Source organism: Phaseolus vulgaris, chromosome 6, assembly GCF_000499845.2.
Source record: "Phaseolus vulgaris cultivar G19833 chromosome 6, P. vulgaris v2.0, whole genome shotgun sequence".
NCBI classification, from domain to species: domain Eukaryota; kingdom Viridiplantae; phylum Streptophyta; class Magnoliopsida; order Fabales; family Fabaceae; genus Phaseolus; species Phaseolus vulgaris.
In genome coordinates this window covers 27,500,192-27,517,039 of record NC_023754.2, presented here as the reverse complement: position 1 = coordinate 27,517,039, position 16,848 = coordinate 27,500,192, and the positions used below count along the sequence as shown (strand labels likewise).

General features: G+C 30.2%; 2 protein-coding genes across 2 annotated transcripts; both read left to right on the top strand.

Moving 5' to 3' along the window:
- The first annotated feature begins 2,762 nt into the window (after window positions 1–2,762).
- Window positions 2,763–3,905, top strand: LOC137832456 (fasciclin-like arabinogalactan protein 11). Its single transcript, XM_068640624.1, has one exon. The coding sequence runs from the start codon at window positions 2,829–2,831 to the stop codon at window positions 3,756–3,758; it is 930 nt and encodes a 309-aa protein (XP_068496725.1). The 5' UTR covers window positions 2,763–2,828; the 3' UTR covers window positions 3,759–3,905.
- A 2,962-nt stretch (window positions 3,906–6,867) lies between these two features.
- Window positions 6,868–13,264, top strand: LOC137832455 (ankyrin repeat-containing protein At5g02620-like). Its single transcript, XM_068640623.1, has 6 exons — window positions 6,868–7,287; window positions 7,547–7,630; window positions 10,043–10,495; window positions 10,588–10,668; window positions 11,932–12,338; window positions 12,512–13,264. Exons 1-6 carry the CDS (start codon window positions 7,266–7,268, stop codon window positions 13,187–13,189), a joined length of 1,725 nt encoding a protein of 574 aa, XP_068496724.1. The 5' UTR covers window positions 6,868–7,265; the 3' UTR covers window positions 13,190–13,264.
- Window positions 13,265–16,848: the final 3,584 nt, after the last annotated feature.

Sequence of the window (16,848 nt, the reverse complement as noted above, 5' to 3'; positions counted from 1 at the left end):
TTTTTATTTAACGGAGGTTGTGATGAACCCTATAAATGCAGATACAATGAAGTAGTTTAATTATTAATAACTATAGGTTTCCAAAAAAACTACATACAACAAAAAGAATACATGGTTTTTCATTAATTAGTTGAAATTTTTAACCTATTTTTTCATGGTTTGTTTGATACTAATTCCAATGAAATCTAATTTTCAAAAGGATTAAATTTAAAGCTTTATTGACTTCAGTTCATCTGATTAAATCAATAAATTTGATATAGTGAGCAAAATGGCTAACATTTAAGAAGAAAAAACTCGAAAATATATTATCTTAAAGTTTTTGGGTTAAAGATGATATTATAATTTTTTATATAGATTTTACTCCTGATTCTTTGGTATTAAATCTCTTCATTATTTCCTTTGAAAATACTTAACGATTGGTGTCATTTGTTGAAAATATTATAGGAATAAGGAATTTATGAGTAAAATATTTAGATTGGATGAGAAGTTTGTAATGTGTGGTAAAGTTTTCTACTTGAACAAGATAATTCATGTATGGGTTGGGAGTTACACGTTAAGTAAAGATATGTTACATAAGTAATATATAAAAAAAAATAAAAATCATTCACTTAAGATTTTAGGTTAGAGGGGTTTTTTTTATATAGATTTTGACTTATTAGTACTGAATCACCGTGATATTTCTATTCTAAGAATCCAACACTTTTATTTTTTTTTAAAAGCTAATTTTTTCATTAAAAAATATTATAGTTTATTTTCTAACTTTAAAATACACAAGATCTAAGAAATTAAACAGTCTTGGCACAGATTAGTCTATCTGCCTTAGTTTTTTTTTTCCAAAATTCATTTCGTATATGATTAAAGTGGGATAACTTTTTTTCTGTAATTTTTATTTTAAATGTAATATCAATTGAAAAGAAACTTCCTTTTCATTTTATTTTGTGCGTGTTTAAGTATCGTTTGTACCTTTTCAAAAGTAAGTTGGAAGTAAAAGACAAAGAATATTTTTTCTAAAAATACGTTTAGCACAATTTAACGGATATTTAACGATAATCCAAACATAACTTTCCTCACCTTTTAAAGTTTTTTTTTTTTTTATGGTACGAGTTTTTATTGATAGGGACCATATCCTCCATTTCTTTTTCTTTCTTAAAATGTTGCTGTGATAGAGAACCGAAAACAAAGCCTACCTGAGAGAAACTGCTATAACTAATGTTGAGGCTGCATTCGGCCCAATGAAACAGTAAAATCTTCATATCATGAAGTGTAAAAACGGTGGAGATGGGGTACAAAAAGCAAGGTCGTGAAATAGGAAAGAAATAGTATATATTAGTGAAAATTTTAAAATTGTTTATTTCAGAAAAAAAAATAGTTATAATGTGGTGCATAGTTTTGGATATATGATCACTCTATATTAGTGTCCCCAGAGGTTTTTTTGACCATGATGGCGTTATTTTTTTTTTGTTTTTATCAAAATGGGTAAAAAAATTTACAAATTTAGGCAAGTCGTGCCAATTCGGCACGACTTCATATGTAGAAATCGTTCGAACTAGGCACAACTTCTGTCATGTTATACTGAAGTTGTGCCAACTTGGCACGACTTCTGCCCTGTCATACTGAAGTCGTGCCAACTTGGCATGACTTTTGCCTTGTCATACAGAAGTCGTGCCAAGTTGGCACGACTTCTGTCACGTCATATTTTTCTTTTAATTTTATTGTTTATATATTGGATAGTAAGTTATGTAATGTTAAAATTAATTGATACATAATTTTTTAAGAGTGTTAGTTTTAAGGAACAAAAAATTGGATAATCGTGTATGGATCATGTTTGAGGATAATGTAATACAATAACTTGATTATTTGATTAATTAAAAAATGAAGAAAATTGTTATTGAATTTGGAAATAAATAGATAAATGAAAAATTATTATATTTGAAAAATAAATAGAGAATTATTGTTGTGAATTTACAAAATAAATAGCTTGAGAAGTAATGATTTTACAAAACACGTAATGATGAGAATAAATTAATTTTTAACATTACATAATTTACTACCCAATATATAAACAATAGAATTAAAAATAAAAGAAAAAATTATGACGTGGTAGAAGTCGTGCCAAATTGACACGACTTCAGTATGACAGGGCAGAAGTCGTGTCAAGTTGGCACGACTTCAGTATGACAGGACAGAAGTCGTGTCAAGTTGGCACGACTTCAATATAACAGGGCAGAAGTCGTACCAAGTTAGCACGACTTTAGTATGACATGGCAGAAGTCGTACCTAATTGGGACGACTTCTGCATATGAAGTCGTCCAATTAGGCACGACTTGCCTAAATTTGTATTTTTTTTTAAACAGACTCCATTTTAGTAAAAACAAAAAAAATAAGTATCATAGTAAAAAAAAACCGTCCCTAGAATATAAAAGTATGGTTAGGTTTAAAGTTTGAAGTGTGATTCTTAGCTCCCCAGTCCTTTTATCTTAGGGGGCTAATAATTTGATTTCCTTTTCTTCCTGATTCATCATGATGTTATAACTCAACCTCTAAACAGATCACACACCATAACAGCCCCTTTTCCAGCAACTGCATTTTCAGGGACAAATTGATTGCAACTATGCACTTTGGCCTCCTACTCTCTTCTGCCTCACACAACTCATCAAACAAGATGCACCACCTTTCCATTTCCATGATAGCTATAAGAAAGATGCAACTCACCTTTTCTTTATTCCTACACACCTATCTATACCCAAAATAAAACCCAACCTCTTACCCCCTCTTTCATCACAATACTACACTACCAAGTAGCAGCAGCAGCCTCAAAGTGCCCTAAAATGAAGACACAACAAACTCTCTTCTCAGCCTCCATTTTACTAATTATAACACTTTCCTTCTTCCATACCATTTCAGCTCAACTGTCACCGGTTCAAGCCCCAGTTTCATCACCCCCATCTCCACCACAACCATCACCACCCTCTCCACCAGCCACTGCTCCAGCCCCTGGATTCAACACAGTACCCTTAGTTCCCGTGACGCCAAGTGGAGCCCCCACTCCCACTGTCCCAAAAGCATCTTCCATTGACATAGTCCAAATCCTCCGAAAAGCCAAGCGATTCTCCGTCCTTGTTAGGCTCCTCAAAACCACGCAACTCATCAACCAACTCAACTCACAGCTTCTAACCTCAGGCTCAGGAGGGTTAACTCTCTTCGCCCCAGAAGACGGTGCCTTCTCTAAACTCAAAGCTGGGTTCCTCAACTCTCTTAGCGACAGGCAAAAAGTAGAACTCTTACAATTCCACACACTCTCTTCCTTCATTTCGATCTCAAACTTCGACACCCTCACCAACCCCGTTCAGACTCAGGCCGGCGACGACCCCAAACGGTTGCAGCTCAACGTCACCACCTTCGGCGGCAGCCAGGTCAGCATGGCCACCGGCGCCGTCAACGCCTCCGTTACCGGAACCGTTTACACGGACAACAAGCTTGCCATATACCAGGTCGACAAGGTGCTTCTCCCTCTCGACCTGGTGCTTCCAAGTGAGGCTCCGGCGCCGGCGCCGTCCAAGGCTAAAGGTGCATCGCCGAAGACTGATAAAACGAAGGCCGGTGAAGGTACCGCCGGTGATGATAGTGATGATGGTGACAACAAGGACTTGCCCGCTGAAGCTTCCTCTGCCGGTTCCATGAGTTTGAAGTTTGGTGCGAAGGGAATATTGGTGGGTATTGTTATTGGAGTGGCTTTGATAGGTGAAGCCATGATGTGATGTGAAGAGGGTGAGAAAGGGCGAGTGTTTCAGTTCTGCTGTTTTCAGTTTTGAGTCTTGTGAGTGATGGATCCTTCTCATTGCTCTTCTGCTTTAATTGTTTGCATGTAGCCTTGGATTCAAACCTATACACGCTCTATTTCTTTCTCCCTTTGCATCAACATTGGTCACCGTAACCCAATTCTTTTTAATCAATTCATTCTTTTTTACAAAAAAATAATAATATATCTTTCAAATATATATACATAAAAAACAAATACGTTTAATCTAAAATAAAATTTTGTAAGTAGAAGTGTTTTTTTTTCTCTTGTTTGAATATGTGGATGGAAAGTGGAGAAAGTGATCAACGAGAAAGGGATGGGAAGCATAAAAAACGAGACAAATATTTTAAAAAATAAATAAAATAAAACTTTTGTCCATTTTTTTATATATACAAAGATTTGAGTGAAAATGTATTAATTATCAATTATGTATTTTAATTTAATTGATTATGTTGTAATTACAATATAATTATCACGTGGAAAACATACTCCATTATTTCTTCGTTTTTTTAAAATTTTATGTTTTTATTCATTATAATAAAATAATTATTTAATATAATAGAACTAAAATTTAAATAGTAATATATTTTTCTTACATCCAAATACTTTTTTCTACATACCTTTTTTTTCTTCCCTTTTCACCATCATATTAGTCTATGAACTAGTTTGACACCCTAAAGTTCAATAATTGATTGCTCTAAAGAGAGATCAAGTATTATAAAAAATTAAACAAAAAAAATCATGTACACCAAAAAAATCTAAATTTTGATAAATTATACACATTTCTAAATAAATCTTCCTTAATACAAAAGCTAAAGACTATATGCATGTAAGAATTAAAGGATATTTTTTTAGTACGAAATTAAACAAAAAGTGTAACTACGTGGATCAAGTAGTTAAACTGTGAATTGAAGAGATTAAATTTGATTGTACATATCACATCAGGATAGAATGTTAAAGAATCTCAACTACTGTAAATGATGTGATGATAATTCCTCAAATAATAATGGAAAAATTTACACATACAGTACAATAACTATTCTTCTCCAACTATATTTAAATTTGACCTTTGTAATATATAATATATTTAATAAAATGCAAATGAAATAAAATTAAAAAATTAATCGGACAAGGAACGTGGTATTAGGGGTACTCTTGTCCAATAATAAGATGTAACTGGTGGCCCTAATCCCATAAATGAAATTCTTAACAGTTGAAAACTTTGAATTATATAACATACGAAATTAACAAGATTATTATCTGGTCAGACCATTTAATAACTTAACTGCAGTGTCACACATAACGTAGCTCCTTTTTGTTTTAAACGCTTCATTTGAACAACATATATGGATCACAAAATTCTACAATTGAGGAATTTTGGATCACAGGCCCATCTTTTTTACACACCAAAGTGGGTCCATTAAGATGCGCAACTCACGTTGGTCCAATCTAATCCTTTCTAATTGTGGGCCGAGTAGACTGACTCATAATTTACATTTTCTCCTTCATATGTTTGTTCTGGGCTTTTAACCCAATAATCCTCTATTATTGGGTCGATTATGATTTAGCCGCCTAATCCATATATGCACGCTATTATTCATTTTTATTGAAAACCTTTGTTATACTGTTATGAAATTTTTATTCAATTTCAAAGATTAAATAGTAGAAAAAACCTTAAACCAAAATTCAAGATGGTTGATAAAATGATATAAATTATATGGATCACAAACGTATTAATTGATGTTCATGTATTTGAAATTCGTTTATTATTTTTGAAACATAAATCTAATTTTTAAAAAATATATAAATTACATTATATGAATATCTCTATAAAATATAAAAATTATGTAACTAATTCAAATAGGATATAACTAATTTCAAATTCAAAGAGAAGGAGGAGACAACATTTATTACTAAATTAAGTTAATAATAAGATCAGATACAGTGAGAAGGAGGAGAGTACTACCCTATATAAGATAAAGAAAACAACTCACAGTAGACACAACAAAACATTGAGTACTTTTAATTCATTTACATTATACTCAATATATTTTATGCTTTTACTGATTTGAGCCCCAGAGTATCTTCTGCAGAGTATCTTCTGCAGGTGAATACATTCTCTAGGTTTGAGATTGTCAATACTATTGTATAGAAATATTTCGTATTGAAAATGTTTTTTTAACAAAAATTTAATTTGAATAAAGTTTTGTAACTTATTTTGCATAGTAGGTCATTTTGGTCATTTTATTTTAAATAAAGACATTTACTTTCTCTATTTTTATTTTTTAAATTCTGATTCAATTTTTTTTAGTTTATATTTATTTATAAATTCGAATGGAAAAAGATGACCGGGACAAAGAAGTAAAAAATATTTCTTTATTATAAAAAGTCTGCCAACTATTTTTTTCTTCTTAAAAGTAACTATCTGATATTTTTGTAGCCATTTACATTTTTGAATTAAAGCAAAGGAAATGCTAATAAAAAGAGCTCAAAACGGTAGCAAATGCATCTATCCATAGTTACTGTTTTCTTGTGTGGTGAGAGGAAAAAGAAACATGTTGCATCGAGGAACTGCAAACAGTGTGGACCTTAAACTAAACAAATTTGAAATCATGATGGCCGAAGAAAGCAAAAACGGACAAAGGGTATCAGAGGCACTGACTGCTCCACCCACAAAGTCAAACCCAAAACCACACACAAACACTCACAACTTCTTCTTCAACTATGCCAATAACATTATCTGAAAAAACAGCATTATCTTTCTGAAACCATGCCAATAACACCACAATCATAATTTCCTACAAAAGTCGAACCCATCTATCTACCTATCTTTAACCCTTTCCTTTACTCTTTCCCTGTCTCACTGCAAAGCAAAGCAAATCCAAAATGAATAAAAAAATAAAACGAATAGACTAGAATATGCATAATCAATCCGTCAAACTTAGAAAAGTCCTTGTCACGCAGGCTGCATCGAAACTCCTACTGGATTGAAAAATAAGAAAAGAAATGAGGAAAAAAAAGAACAAACAAAGTCTTAGAAATTTGATGGCATCTTCTTATTTCTCAACCCGTTCAACATTCTAAACCACACCCAACATAACCACCGAAACACAACAACTGTTCTTAGTCTTTCTTTCTTTTTCTATTTGCCGGCGGCTATAGTTTCTTTTCCTGGAAAGTTCATTATTTCACGCTCCCCCAGATCCGAATTTTCCGCAAGTTCTTATATTTCTCCTTAAACATTTCTGAGTTCTTAAAACTGCCATCAGGGTATCCAAGATAACAACATATTGAATTCCCCAAGTGTGTTTCAACGCGGAAACCCTAGAACTTCTGGAATGGCTTCAGGAGCAAAGTGACCCTTTTAAACCTTCCCCAAATTACTTTCTTTCATTTTCCGGTCCAGGAAATAGATTTTTCGCAAGGAAAATTATCTGCTGTCTCTTTCCCAGTAGCCGGAATCATAATGATGAAAAGTACGCCTGAGAGTATGCTTCCTAACTTATAAATGACGTTGTTAATATTTTCAATTCTAACTTCTGTACATTAATGCGTACCTGCACTGTTTAAGTTTTGTACTTTCCTTAGTATTATGTATAACCATAAACTCAATTATAAACGGTATTTACTTTCTAAGTTCCTAGTTGTATAAATAACATTGCACTTTGCTTCTTTTTTTTTTATGTATGTTTCGGTTCATCTAAGATATCATAAATGACATATATCCTTTGATAAATGCATCTACAGATGGTAGAGAACTGAATATTGCTGTCCATCCTACAGAGCACTCACAATTACTGCCACCCGAAATAAGTTTCCCAGAACTGAACAGTATGATTTTAATTGGTTTATTTGTTGTTCTTTCATTCTAGAGTTATTTAAGTTTCAGTGACAACTTAATTGAGATCCAACAAATATATTAAAACAATAAAGATAAGGATATTTTATAATTTAATTTGGTTAACTAATCTTGTTATGATTTTTTTTTTTATTTTAATTTTATTTAAGTCTGACACTTTGAATAGGTTTACTAAAAAAATATGTTGGATTGACTTTTCAAGTTGATAAAATTAATGTTTAATTCCGTCCAATTAGTATAATACATATTTGTTTGATAGACTAGAAGTGGTGCAAGAAGAAGTTACTGTTAGCTAGTTTCGTAACTTATTATAAGTTAGTTTTAGTTAAATTAGAAAATAAATATTAAGTTACAATTATTAAGATATATGGGTACACCTATTTAGCACCATTTACACTTTTATTTCTCTAAATAGCACCTTTTTGTTTTTATTTTCCTATCTAGCACCCTTTGTTTTTATTTCCCTATCTAGCACCCTTATATTTTTTATTTCTCTATCTAGCACCATTTCAAAAATAAATAAATAAATAATAAATTATATTATTTTTTATAATTTTAATTTTGAATGCATTAAAAAATAACTATTTTTAATGTTTAAAATAGTTAGAAATATAATTAATGAATAAAGAAATGAGTTTTTACAAAAAAAAAATAATAAATAATAAATTAAAAATGTCTAGTTTAAAATTATTTTTTAAAGAATGAAGAAAATAAGAAATTAAACCCTACAACAACATAAAAGTTGAATCTATAAACATAAATTAATATTTATTTTTATTATTATTGATGATGTAATCATGTTAATTTCAAGTAAAAAATACAGGACATAATTATAAAAAAACCAAAGTCAATTAGTATTAATTTATAATAGACACACAAATAATATTGAAGTGACTACCCTAAATGCAAAATCCTAAAAAAAAAAACTAATGCAACTACTACACTTAATGCTTAAAAATGAGAAGAAAAAAATGCAAAAATAAATAAGTATAGAAAATAAAAACAGCAATAATAAAATAAAAACAAAAATAAATAAACAATGGCATTAAAAAATAATAACTAAAAACATAAATATACAAGATATAAAAAAGAAAATCAAACAAGATAAAGATGAGAGATATAAGACAATACTAAATAAGTAGATGTTGATCATAAAAAGAAAAATAAATGAAAGATTATCATTTATTTAATATTTTCTTCAATGGTACATTAAATAGTTTGTGCGAAATGAAACATAATTAATGACGAGAAGTGCACAATCCAATAATGTTGGAATATGTTCTTTTTGTGTGTCATGGTGTTTGACAATATGAACATTTTTTTGTTCGATCATGTTGTTCTCTTATGTCCATATCATTCCTTATTCGACTTGACTTAGGTCTCCCCTTTGAGGTTATTTTCATGTCGGGACTTGGGCATAGTATTTGACCAGTGTATGCAGACCAATACTCTTCATTTATGAGTTCCATCAAATAGTCTTTCGTAACATGCATGAATGAATAACCTGGAGGAAAGAAAGATTTGTTGCAATGTTGTTATTTTTATTTTCTATATTTATTTATTTTTACATTTTTCTTCTTCTCATTTTTAAGCATTAAGTGTAGCAATTGCATTAGTTTTATTTTAGGATTTTGCATTTAGGGTAGATAGACACTTCAATATTATTTGTGCGTTCAATATTAATTAATACTAATTGACTTTAATTTTTTTATAATTATGTCCAGTATTTTTTACTTGAAATTAACATTATTACATCATCAATAATAATAAAAATAAATACTAATTTATGTTTATAGATTTTCAACTTTTATGTTGTTGTAGAGTTTAATTTTTTATTTTCTTCATTCTTAAAAAAAATTAAACTAAACATTTTTAATTTATTAGTTTTTTATTTTTATTTTGTAAAAATTCATTTCTTTATTCATTAATTATATTTCTAACTATTTTAAACATTAAAAATATTTATTTTTTAATGTATTCAAAATTAAAATTATCAAAAAAATAATAATTACAAATAGCACCGTATAATTAATTAAAGCAGGGTATACCCAAAGAATAACAGTACCTAAACCAGAAAAAGAAAAAGATAATACTCCTTGTATAGGCTCCTAACACTACTCTAGCAGTCAAAAGAGGGGAACATGAATAAAACAGCAAAACAAAAACCAGATTTTGATCCTAACCTCCCTTCCAAAGCATGACTGAGTGAGTTAGATTCTTGACCCCAAAGGAACTTTGCTTCGGTACCAATTTCCTGCATATATTATGAATGAAAAACATATATATAAATATATATATATATATGTATGTATGTATGTATATAATGGTTTATATATTTGCCAAAGTTGTACAAAAAAATTGATTAGAAAATGCATGAGATGCAGAAACGCAAAAAAGGAAAATATATACAGCAGCAGCTTCAGGAGATTTGAGTAAGGCTTCATCCTGTGATTCTGAAATTCATCCTTATTGGTGGCGAATTCCATTAAACGATGTTGGAACAACGGCCCTACACGTTGCAATGAGAATGGAACAAACTGCTTTTGTAAGAGAGTTGGTGAAACATATGAAGCAAGAAGATTTGGAAAAGGCCTTTCGTTTGGCAGCGATAACTGGAAATGTGAAAATTGCTGAAATTCTGCTTCTCAATCATGAAAGTTTGCTATGGATTAGAGACCAAAACGATATGCTTCCAATGCAATTAGCCTCTTCTGCTGGCCACATTCCAATGACAGAATTATTATTTGAAAAGACTTCAGAAGACTTATTAAAACAAAAGCTATCCTTCCCAGACATTAAGAAGCTACTTTTCTTCACCATCAACAACAACATTGACAGTAAGCTGATGCACATTTCTTTCGCATATTTAACAGTAGTATGTTATGATGCCATTTTTTTCTTACGCATGTGTTCTTCAAAATTATGGCAGCTGTGACATCAAAATTATTGAGAATATCAAAAGAGCTTGTTGACGAAGAGAGGTTGACAGCTTGGGAAAGGCATGCTCAATGTGAGTTCTCACAATCCTTAAACACTTTGTTTTTCAAGTTCCAAAATGTCAATTAGCTTCTGAATCTAATTCTAAAGCAAACAACCTATTTATCTTATATTAATAAAAATTAGTTAATGTTGTAAACTTGTATAACTTTATCATAAATGTGTTATAATATCAACCATTATTTTTTTTAATAGACACTTACTTTATCATAGCAGTAAAATCATACTTTATAAACACCCCTTTTATACCTAGTTTGGTAAAAGAAATTAAAGAGAGGAAAATAACCTTTTTTTTATTCTCCTTCTTTTTAATGTATAAAAATGCCAAGTGTTAGAGAACTTACTTTTTTTCACTGCAATTTGTATCCATTTGCCGCCCTCCAAGTCCTAGAAATATATACCATCTTCTAGTTTAATATCATAACTTCAAATAACAATATTTGACTAGTTGTGGAGTAATGAGCCATTCGGTATTATGGAGATTCATGATTTAGAGAATTTTATCTGCATATAACTTAGGATGTGAATAAAAATTTATTTGAGTTGGTTCATGTGGATAAAATATTACTCTAAAATTCATAAATAATCTTGATATCGATATATTTACTAGGTATGTTTTGTCTAATTACAACGAAAATTTATATTCTTCAAACTTTCAGATAAGTTCTTTAAAAACTACTCTTCCTATACCTTTCATTGGAGTCTTCTTACTCATCATAACACATTATATGATAGACTTAGTTGTATTACATTGTGCTTTGACTGTAATCTCCTCATTTACCTAACAATGTGACTCACAATCAGTTCTCACCTTCGAGCACCTTTGTTGGATCTTGTAAGTCAACCAAAACTTGTAATTCTTGTTTCGATTCCAAAAACCATGTAATTCAAAATGACTGAAGATTATATTTATTATCATATGAATTAATAGTTCTATAGCCATACATATTTTACATTTGAATGTCCCAATAATATCTTATAGAAGAAAAAAAATCTTAAAATAACTACATACTCTATGTATTAGAAGAAAATATATAAAAAAAGTATTTAGTGCAAAACTTACTTTTTATTCAACATAACTTACTTTAAATAATTTTAATTATTTTTCATTATATGTGTAATATATTCAAACAAATTCCTTCATAAATCTAACTCAATTGTGACCTCATGAGTTACTATTTAGATATTAATTAAGATGGGCTAATGTGTAGTAATGACTTTATTTGACTAAATAGCGTGTAAGTCAATGTGACGTATAATTTAAACTCAATGGCAGACCTTTATGAGGATACTGTTGGCCATCCAGATAGTGTAAGTTCGGTGTATAATGGAATGGAAAAGGAGAAAGATACTATCGGTGCACAATTGTCAAAAGCAATGTTCAATGCAGCAAAATCAGGAAACACTAATATTTTAACACTTCTTTTGGAGAACTATCCTGATTTGCTATTTGAAGTGAATTCCTGCAAACAAAGCTTACTTCACATAGCTATTCTGCATCGACAACAAAATGTATACAAACTAATATTAAGCAAGGAGGGTGCAAAGAATGTTCTGACAAAACTAGTTGATTCTGAGGATAACAATGTTCTTCACTTAGCTGGAGAGATGGAACAAGCTGAAAAACAATCCAGATTATCAACACACCACGTTCTAATGAGCAGTGAGGAGAAATGGTTTCGGGTACGTATATATCTACACGATTAGCATTTCTTTGTAACAATAATGTTTTTCCTCTTTACTTATTCTCTTTTTTCAATGCATTTATAATACTTTTTTTATACTTACTTTGCTAAGTACTTATGTTCTTTTTCTTCCTTATTACACTAATAGTCTTCACTTTTAACCAAACACAGACCGTGGAGAAAATAGTTCCACCTGCAATGAAAACTATGAGAAACAAGAAAGGTTTGACTCCTAAAGAACTGTTCTATAAGAGACATCAAGTGTTGCACAAAGAATCAATATCAGGACTGCAAACTGTGGCAAATACATTGTTAGTGGTAGCAACTATCGTCATCACCCTAGGGATCACCGCAGCTATAACCGTTCCTATTGAGGATATTGATGGTACACGTACTCCTTTTTTTCCAAGGAAGATATGGTATACGTTTTACTTTCTATCGCTTGCATTTGGAACATGTTGTTGTGCTTTGTCTATGTTCTTCTACGCTTCAGTTATTCTTCCTCAATATTGGGCAACACCAAAGGAAGCATCTATCCGGTTGCAGCAAACAAAGTTGATACTTGGGAATATATCACTTTTCGTCTCACTTGGACTCATGTTTACTGCTATAATTTCCGGTTGCGTGTTGATCTTTGAATTCTTATCCAGTTGGATCATTTATTTCATTTATGCACTTGGTTTAGTGGCATTGGTTGTGCATCTTAAACTTGAGTTTAACCGATGGATTGTTGTCTTACACTCAGTGCTAGCTTATTTGGAGGAGGCTCCACCGAAGTGGAAAACAATATTTTGGCCAATCTGCAAGATAATTCATGTCTTCCTCACTTTAGCAAAGAAAGAAGCTTAAATGTGGTTCAATGAACTAAAATATGAGATTGTGCTCAAGAGTTTTGGAGGATAATAAGATGAAAAGTTTGCACAACCTTTCTTGTTTTAAGATTGTTTTTACATTTTAATATGGGGATTTTCTCTCTAAAAAATTGGTATTCACATGATCTTCATATTCTAAACATTCATATCCTTGCTAAAGTCAAGAAAACTTTGAACTATCTCGCAATTTTATCTAATTTGAATTATAATAAACTATTATTGAAGAATAAAGATTGAAGATGCATTCACCACCTCTTACACTATATTTGGCGTTTTCGATAGTTTTAATCCCCGTTAAGTACCTTACCTGTGGATTATTTTTTTCCTAAAAGATCCAGTGTCACTAACAGATTACCAGCGATTTCTACAAGCGCCTGAAAAATCCGTTACTCCTAACAGTTTTGAAACCCTCGTTATTGTCACCAATTTTGAAACCCTCTTTATTATCAGTGGTTTTGAAACCCCCATTATTGTCGACGGTTTTGAAATGCTCGTTACTTCTAGGAGGTGCATATATACAAAATTATGTGACAAATAATAAAAATGTTGAACCAAAATAATCCAACAATTTTCTCAAACCCTTTGTTCTTCTTTTACCACCTAACACTACTACACTATTGTCTTTCTTTTTTTTATTTACTTTCCAAGGTTTCGTAATACTATATAAGTACAATTTTTTCATAATGAAAATATAGACACTTAATTATTAATGTAGAAAATATGTATAATATGTGATTAACACGAATTATATTGATTTTTCTCAACAAGTATACCGAATCAACTGTAATATAGTACATATAATACTATTTAAAGTACGAATGTTGAATCCATAAGGAATAATTCTAATTAAGATGTTCTGTTATAAAACTCATTAAGTATAGAAAATAACTGTAGGAAATTGTTCATAACCAAATTAATGCTTACAATAGTACGTAAATTAGAGATCATTTTAGAAACTAAAAAAAAAATATTTCTAAATTAGTTTTTATTATTGTTAAATAGTTTCTAAATTGGTATCTAATTAGCCATCAATGTTTTAACTACCAATTATTTAGTTTCTACCATGTGATGATAATTCCTCAAATAATAATGGAAAAATTTACAAATACAGTACAGTAACTATTCTTCTCCAGCTATATTTAAATCTGACCTTTGTAATATATAATATATTTAATAAAATGTAAATGAAATAATATTAAAAAATTAATCGGACAAGGAACGTGGTATTACGGGTACTCTTGTTCAATAATAAAATGTAACTGGTGGCCCTAATCCCATAAATGAAATTCTTAACAGTTGAAAACTTTGAATTATATAACATACGAAATTAACAAGATTATTATCTGGTCAGACCATAACTTAACTGCAGTTTCACACATAACGTAGCTCCTTTTTGTTTTAAACGCTTCATTGAACAACATATATGGATCACAAAATTCTACAATTGAGGAATTTTGGATCACTGGCCCATCTTTTTAACACACCAGAGTGGGTCCATTAAGATGCGCAACTCACGTTGGTCCAATCCAATCCTTTCTAATTGTGGGCCGAGTAGACTGACTCATAATTTACATTTTCTCCTTCATATGTTTGTTCTGGGCTTTTAACCCAATAATCCTCTATTATTGGGTCGATTATGATTTAGCCGCCTAATCCATATATGCACGCTATTATTCATTTTTGTTGAAAACCTTTGTTATACTGTTATGAAGTTTTTATTCAATTTCAAAGATTAAATAGTAGAAAAAACCTTAAACAAAAATTCAAGATGGTTGATAAAATGATATAAATTATCTGGATCACAAACGTATTAATTGATGTTCATGTATTTGAAATTCGTTGATTAGTTTTGAAACATAAATCTACTTTAAAAAATATAAATTACATTATATGAATATCTCTATAAAATATAAAAATTATGTAACTAATTCAAATAGGATATAACTAATTTCAAATTCAAATCTAACATCTTCCAACATATTGATTATTTTTCTATCTATGAGAACACATTTTTCTATCTTCCCTCAGTTTTGTTTAATTGAAATAAATATTTAGAGAGCAAAAGGGCAAACCTACTTTTAAATTCTTGAAAAGGCAACATTTAATGTTTTATAGATACACACAGGTTTCAAATGAGATTAATTATTTGACATTGTAGGCATCTATTGAAAATTAATTTAATGGAAATCAAATCACTACTATTTATTTAAGTTTAAAAGGAACAGGTAGAAATAATATCGGTAACTAACCATACCTGTCTAGCTTCTAGTTTCCTCCTTCTCGTGATCCACATTAATTAGAAGGAGTGACCAATTTTGATTTCTATGTTTGTGGTGTACACTCTAGGAGCAGTGACATTTACACATATAATAGGACTTTTGCTTGCTTCCTTCATGGTAAGGAAAGAAAAATGTGTGATCTTAAGAACATGAAAATTTCCATGGTCGGTGATTTTCTTATGCCACAAAAAAAGTATTTTCTGGTGCCTTTTCTCAAAGGGCACTGAGTTCGTCAAACCATAGCACAGCCTCGTGCTTTTTGATGTTTGTGTTTTTTTTGTTTCTTCTTAAAATAAAATTAACCACAAACTAAGCAGAGACACTTGCACTTTGGAGCTTTCGACGCTTGGCAAAATCTCATGCATGGATAGCCACTCATCTTCCTGAGGTTGAAAACAGTGAAACTAATTGGATAGAGATTGGAATATCAAGAATCGCGTTTTTCTTTTACTGTAACATTTTTCACTGTCAAGCCTAAATTATTTGTATGCCTTCTATTTAAATAAGTGTATGTTCAAATTTATTTTATATATTTGTGATATAATTAAGGTTTTCTATACCTACAAAATTTGGAATTGGGTGGAAAGTTTATAAGAAAAAAAGGGGATTAGACCCGTATCAAGAAAGGTTCTGACACATTTTTTTTATTTGTTTTTTTTGTAATAGACACCTCTTTAATTTTGACATATAAAAGGACAACCCTTTTAATTCCTATCTACTCGATTAATTATTGTAGGTGTGCATTTAAGGTTCGTTAAAAATAATGCCAAATAGATAACATGCTCACTTGGAGGTGGATGAATGTAACAAACATGAGTGAACACATTGAAAATTTTCATGTGAATTTTTTTATGAAAAATTATAAGAAAATGAGTTTTTTCATAATATTTTATAAAGTGTTCTTTGAAGAAGAAAAATCATGAAATATTAAATTGAGAGATGAGAAGAATAAATTGGAAAGAGAGGGTAAAAGAATTAATATATAAATATAGTTACCTAAAAATAATAATATTAGGACTCAAATAACTGAGTATATAACACCACTAGTCTGAAGATAATAGTTTATCGAAAAAATGTAAGAGACAATATACCCAAAGTTATGCTTCGATTGAAAAAATAAATAAATTGAATTGATTCAATTAAAATGGAATAGCGTGTAATTATAATGTAATAAAATTTCCACTTCGTTGCTTTTAAATAGTTTATGATAAAATAAACAAAATTACCTGTATGCCTTATTTCTTTAGAATTAGAGTGAATGAAAATTGGGATGAAATACGATAGATTATATTTCATTGTTTCTTCTGAATACTCTAATGACAAATAAAAAATCCACTTGGTATCTCTTTCATTTATA

Coding starts and splice junctions, on each gene's coding strand:
- LOC137832456 (XM_068640624.1), top strand. CDS start 2,829: ATGAAGACACAACAAACTCTCTTCTCAGCCTCCATTTTACTAATTATA.
- LOC137832455 (XM_068640623.1), top strand. CDS start 7,266: ATGATGAAAAGTACGCCTGAGA. Junction 10,669..11,931: donor TTGGGAAAGGCATGCTCAAT/GTGAGTTCTCAC, acceptor ACTCAATGGCAG/ACCTTTATGAGGATACTGTT. Junction 12,339..12,511: donor GTGAGGAGAAATGGTTTCGG/GTACGTATATAT, acceptor AACCAAACACAG/ACCGTGGAGAAAATAGTTCC.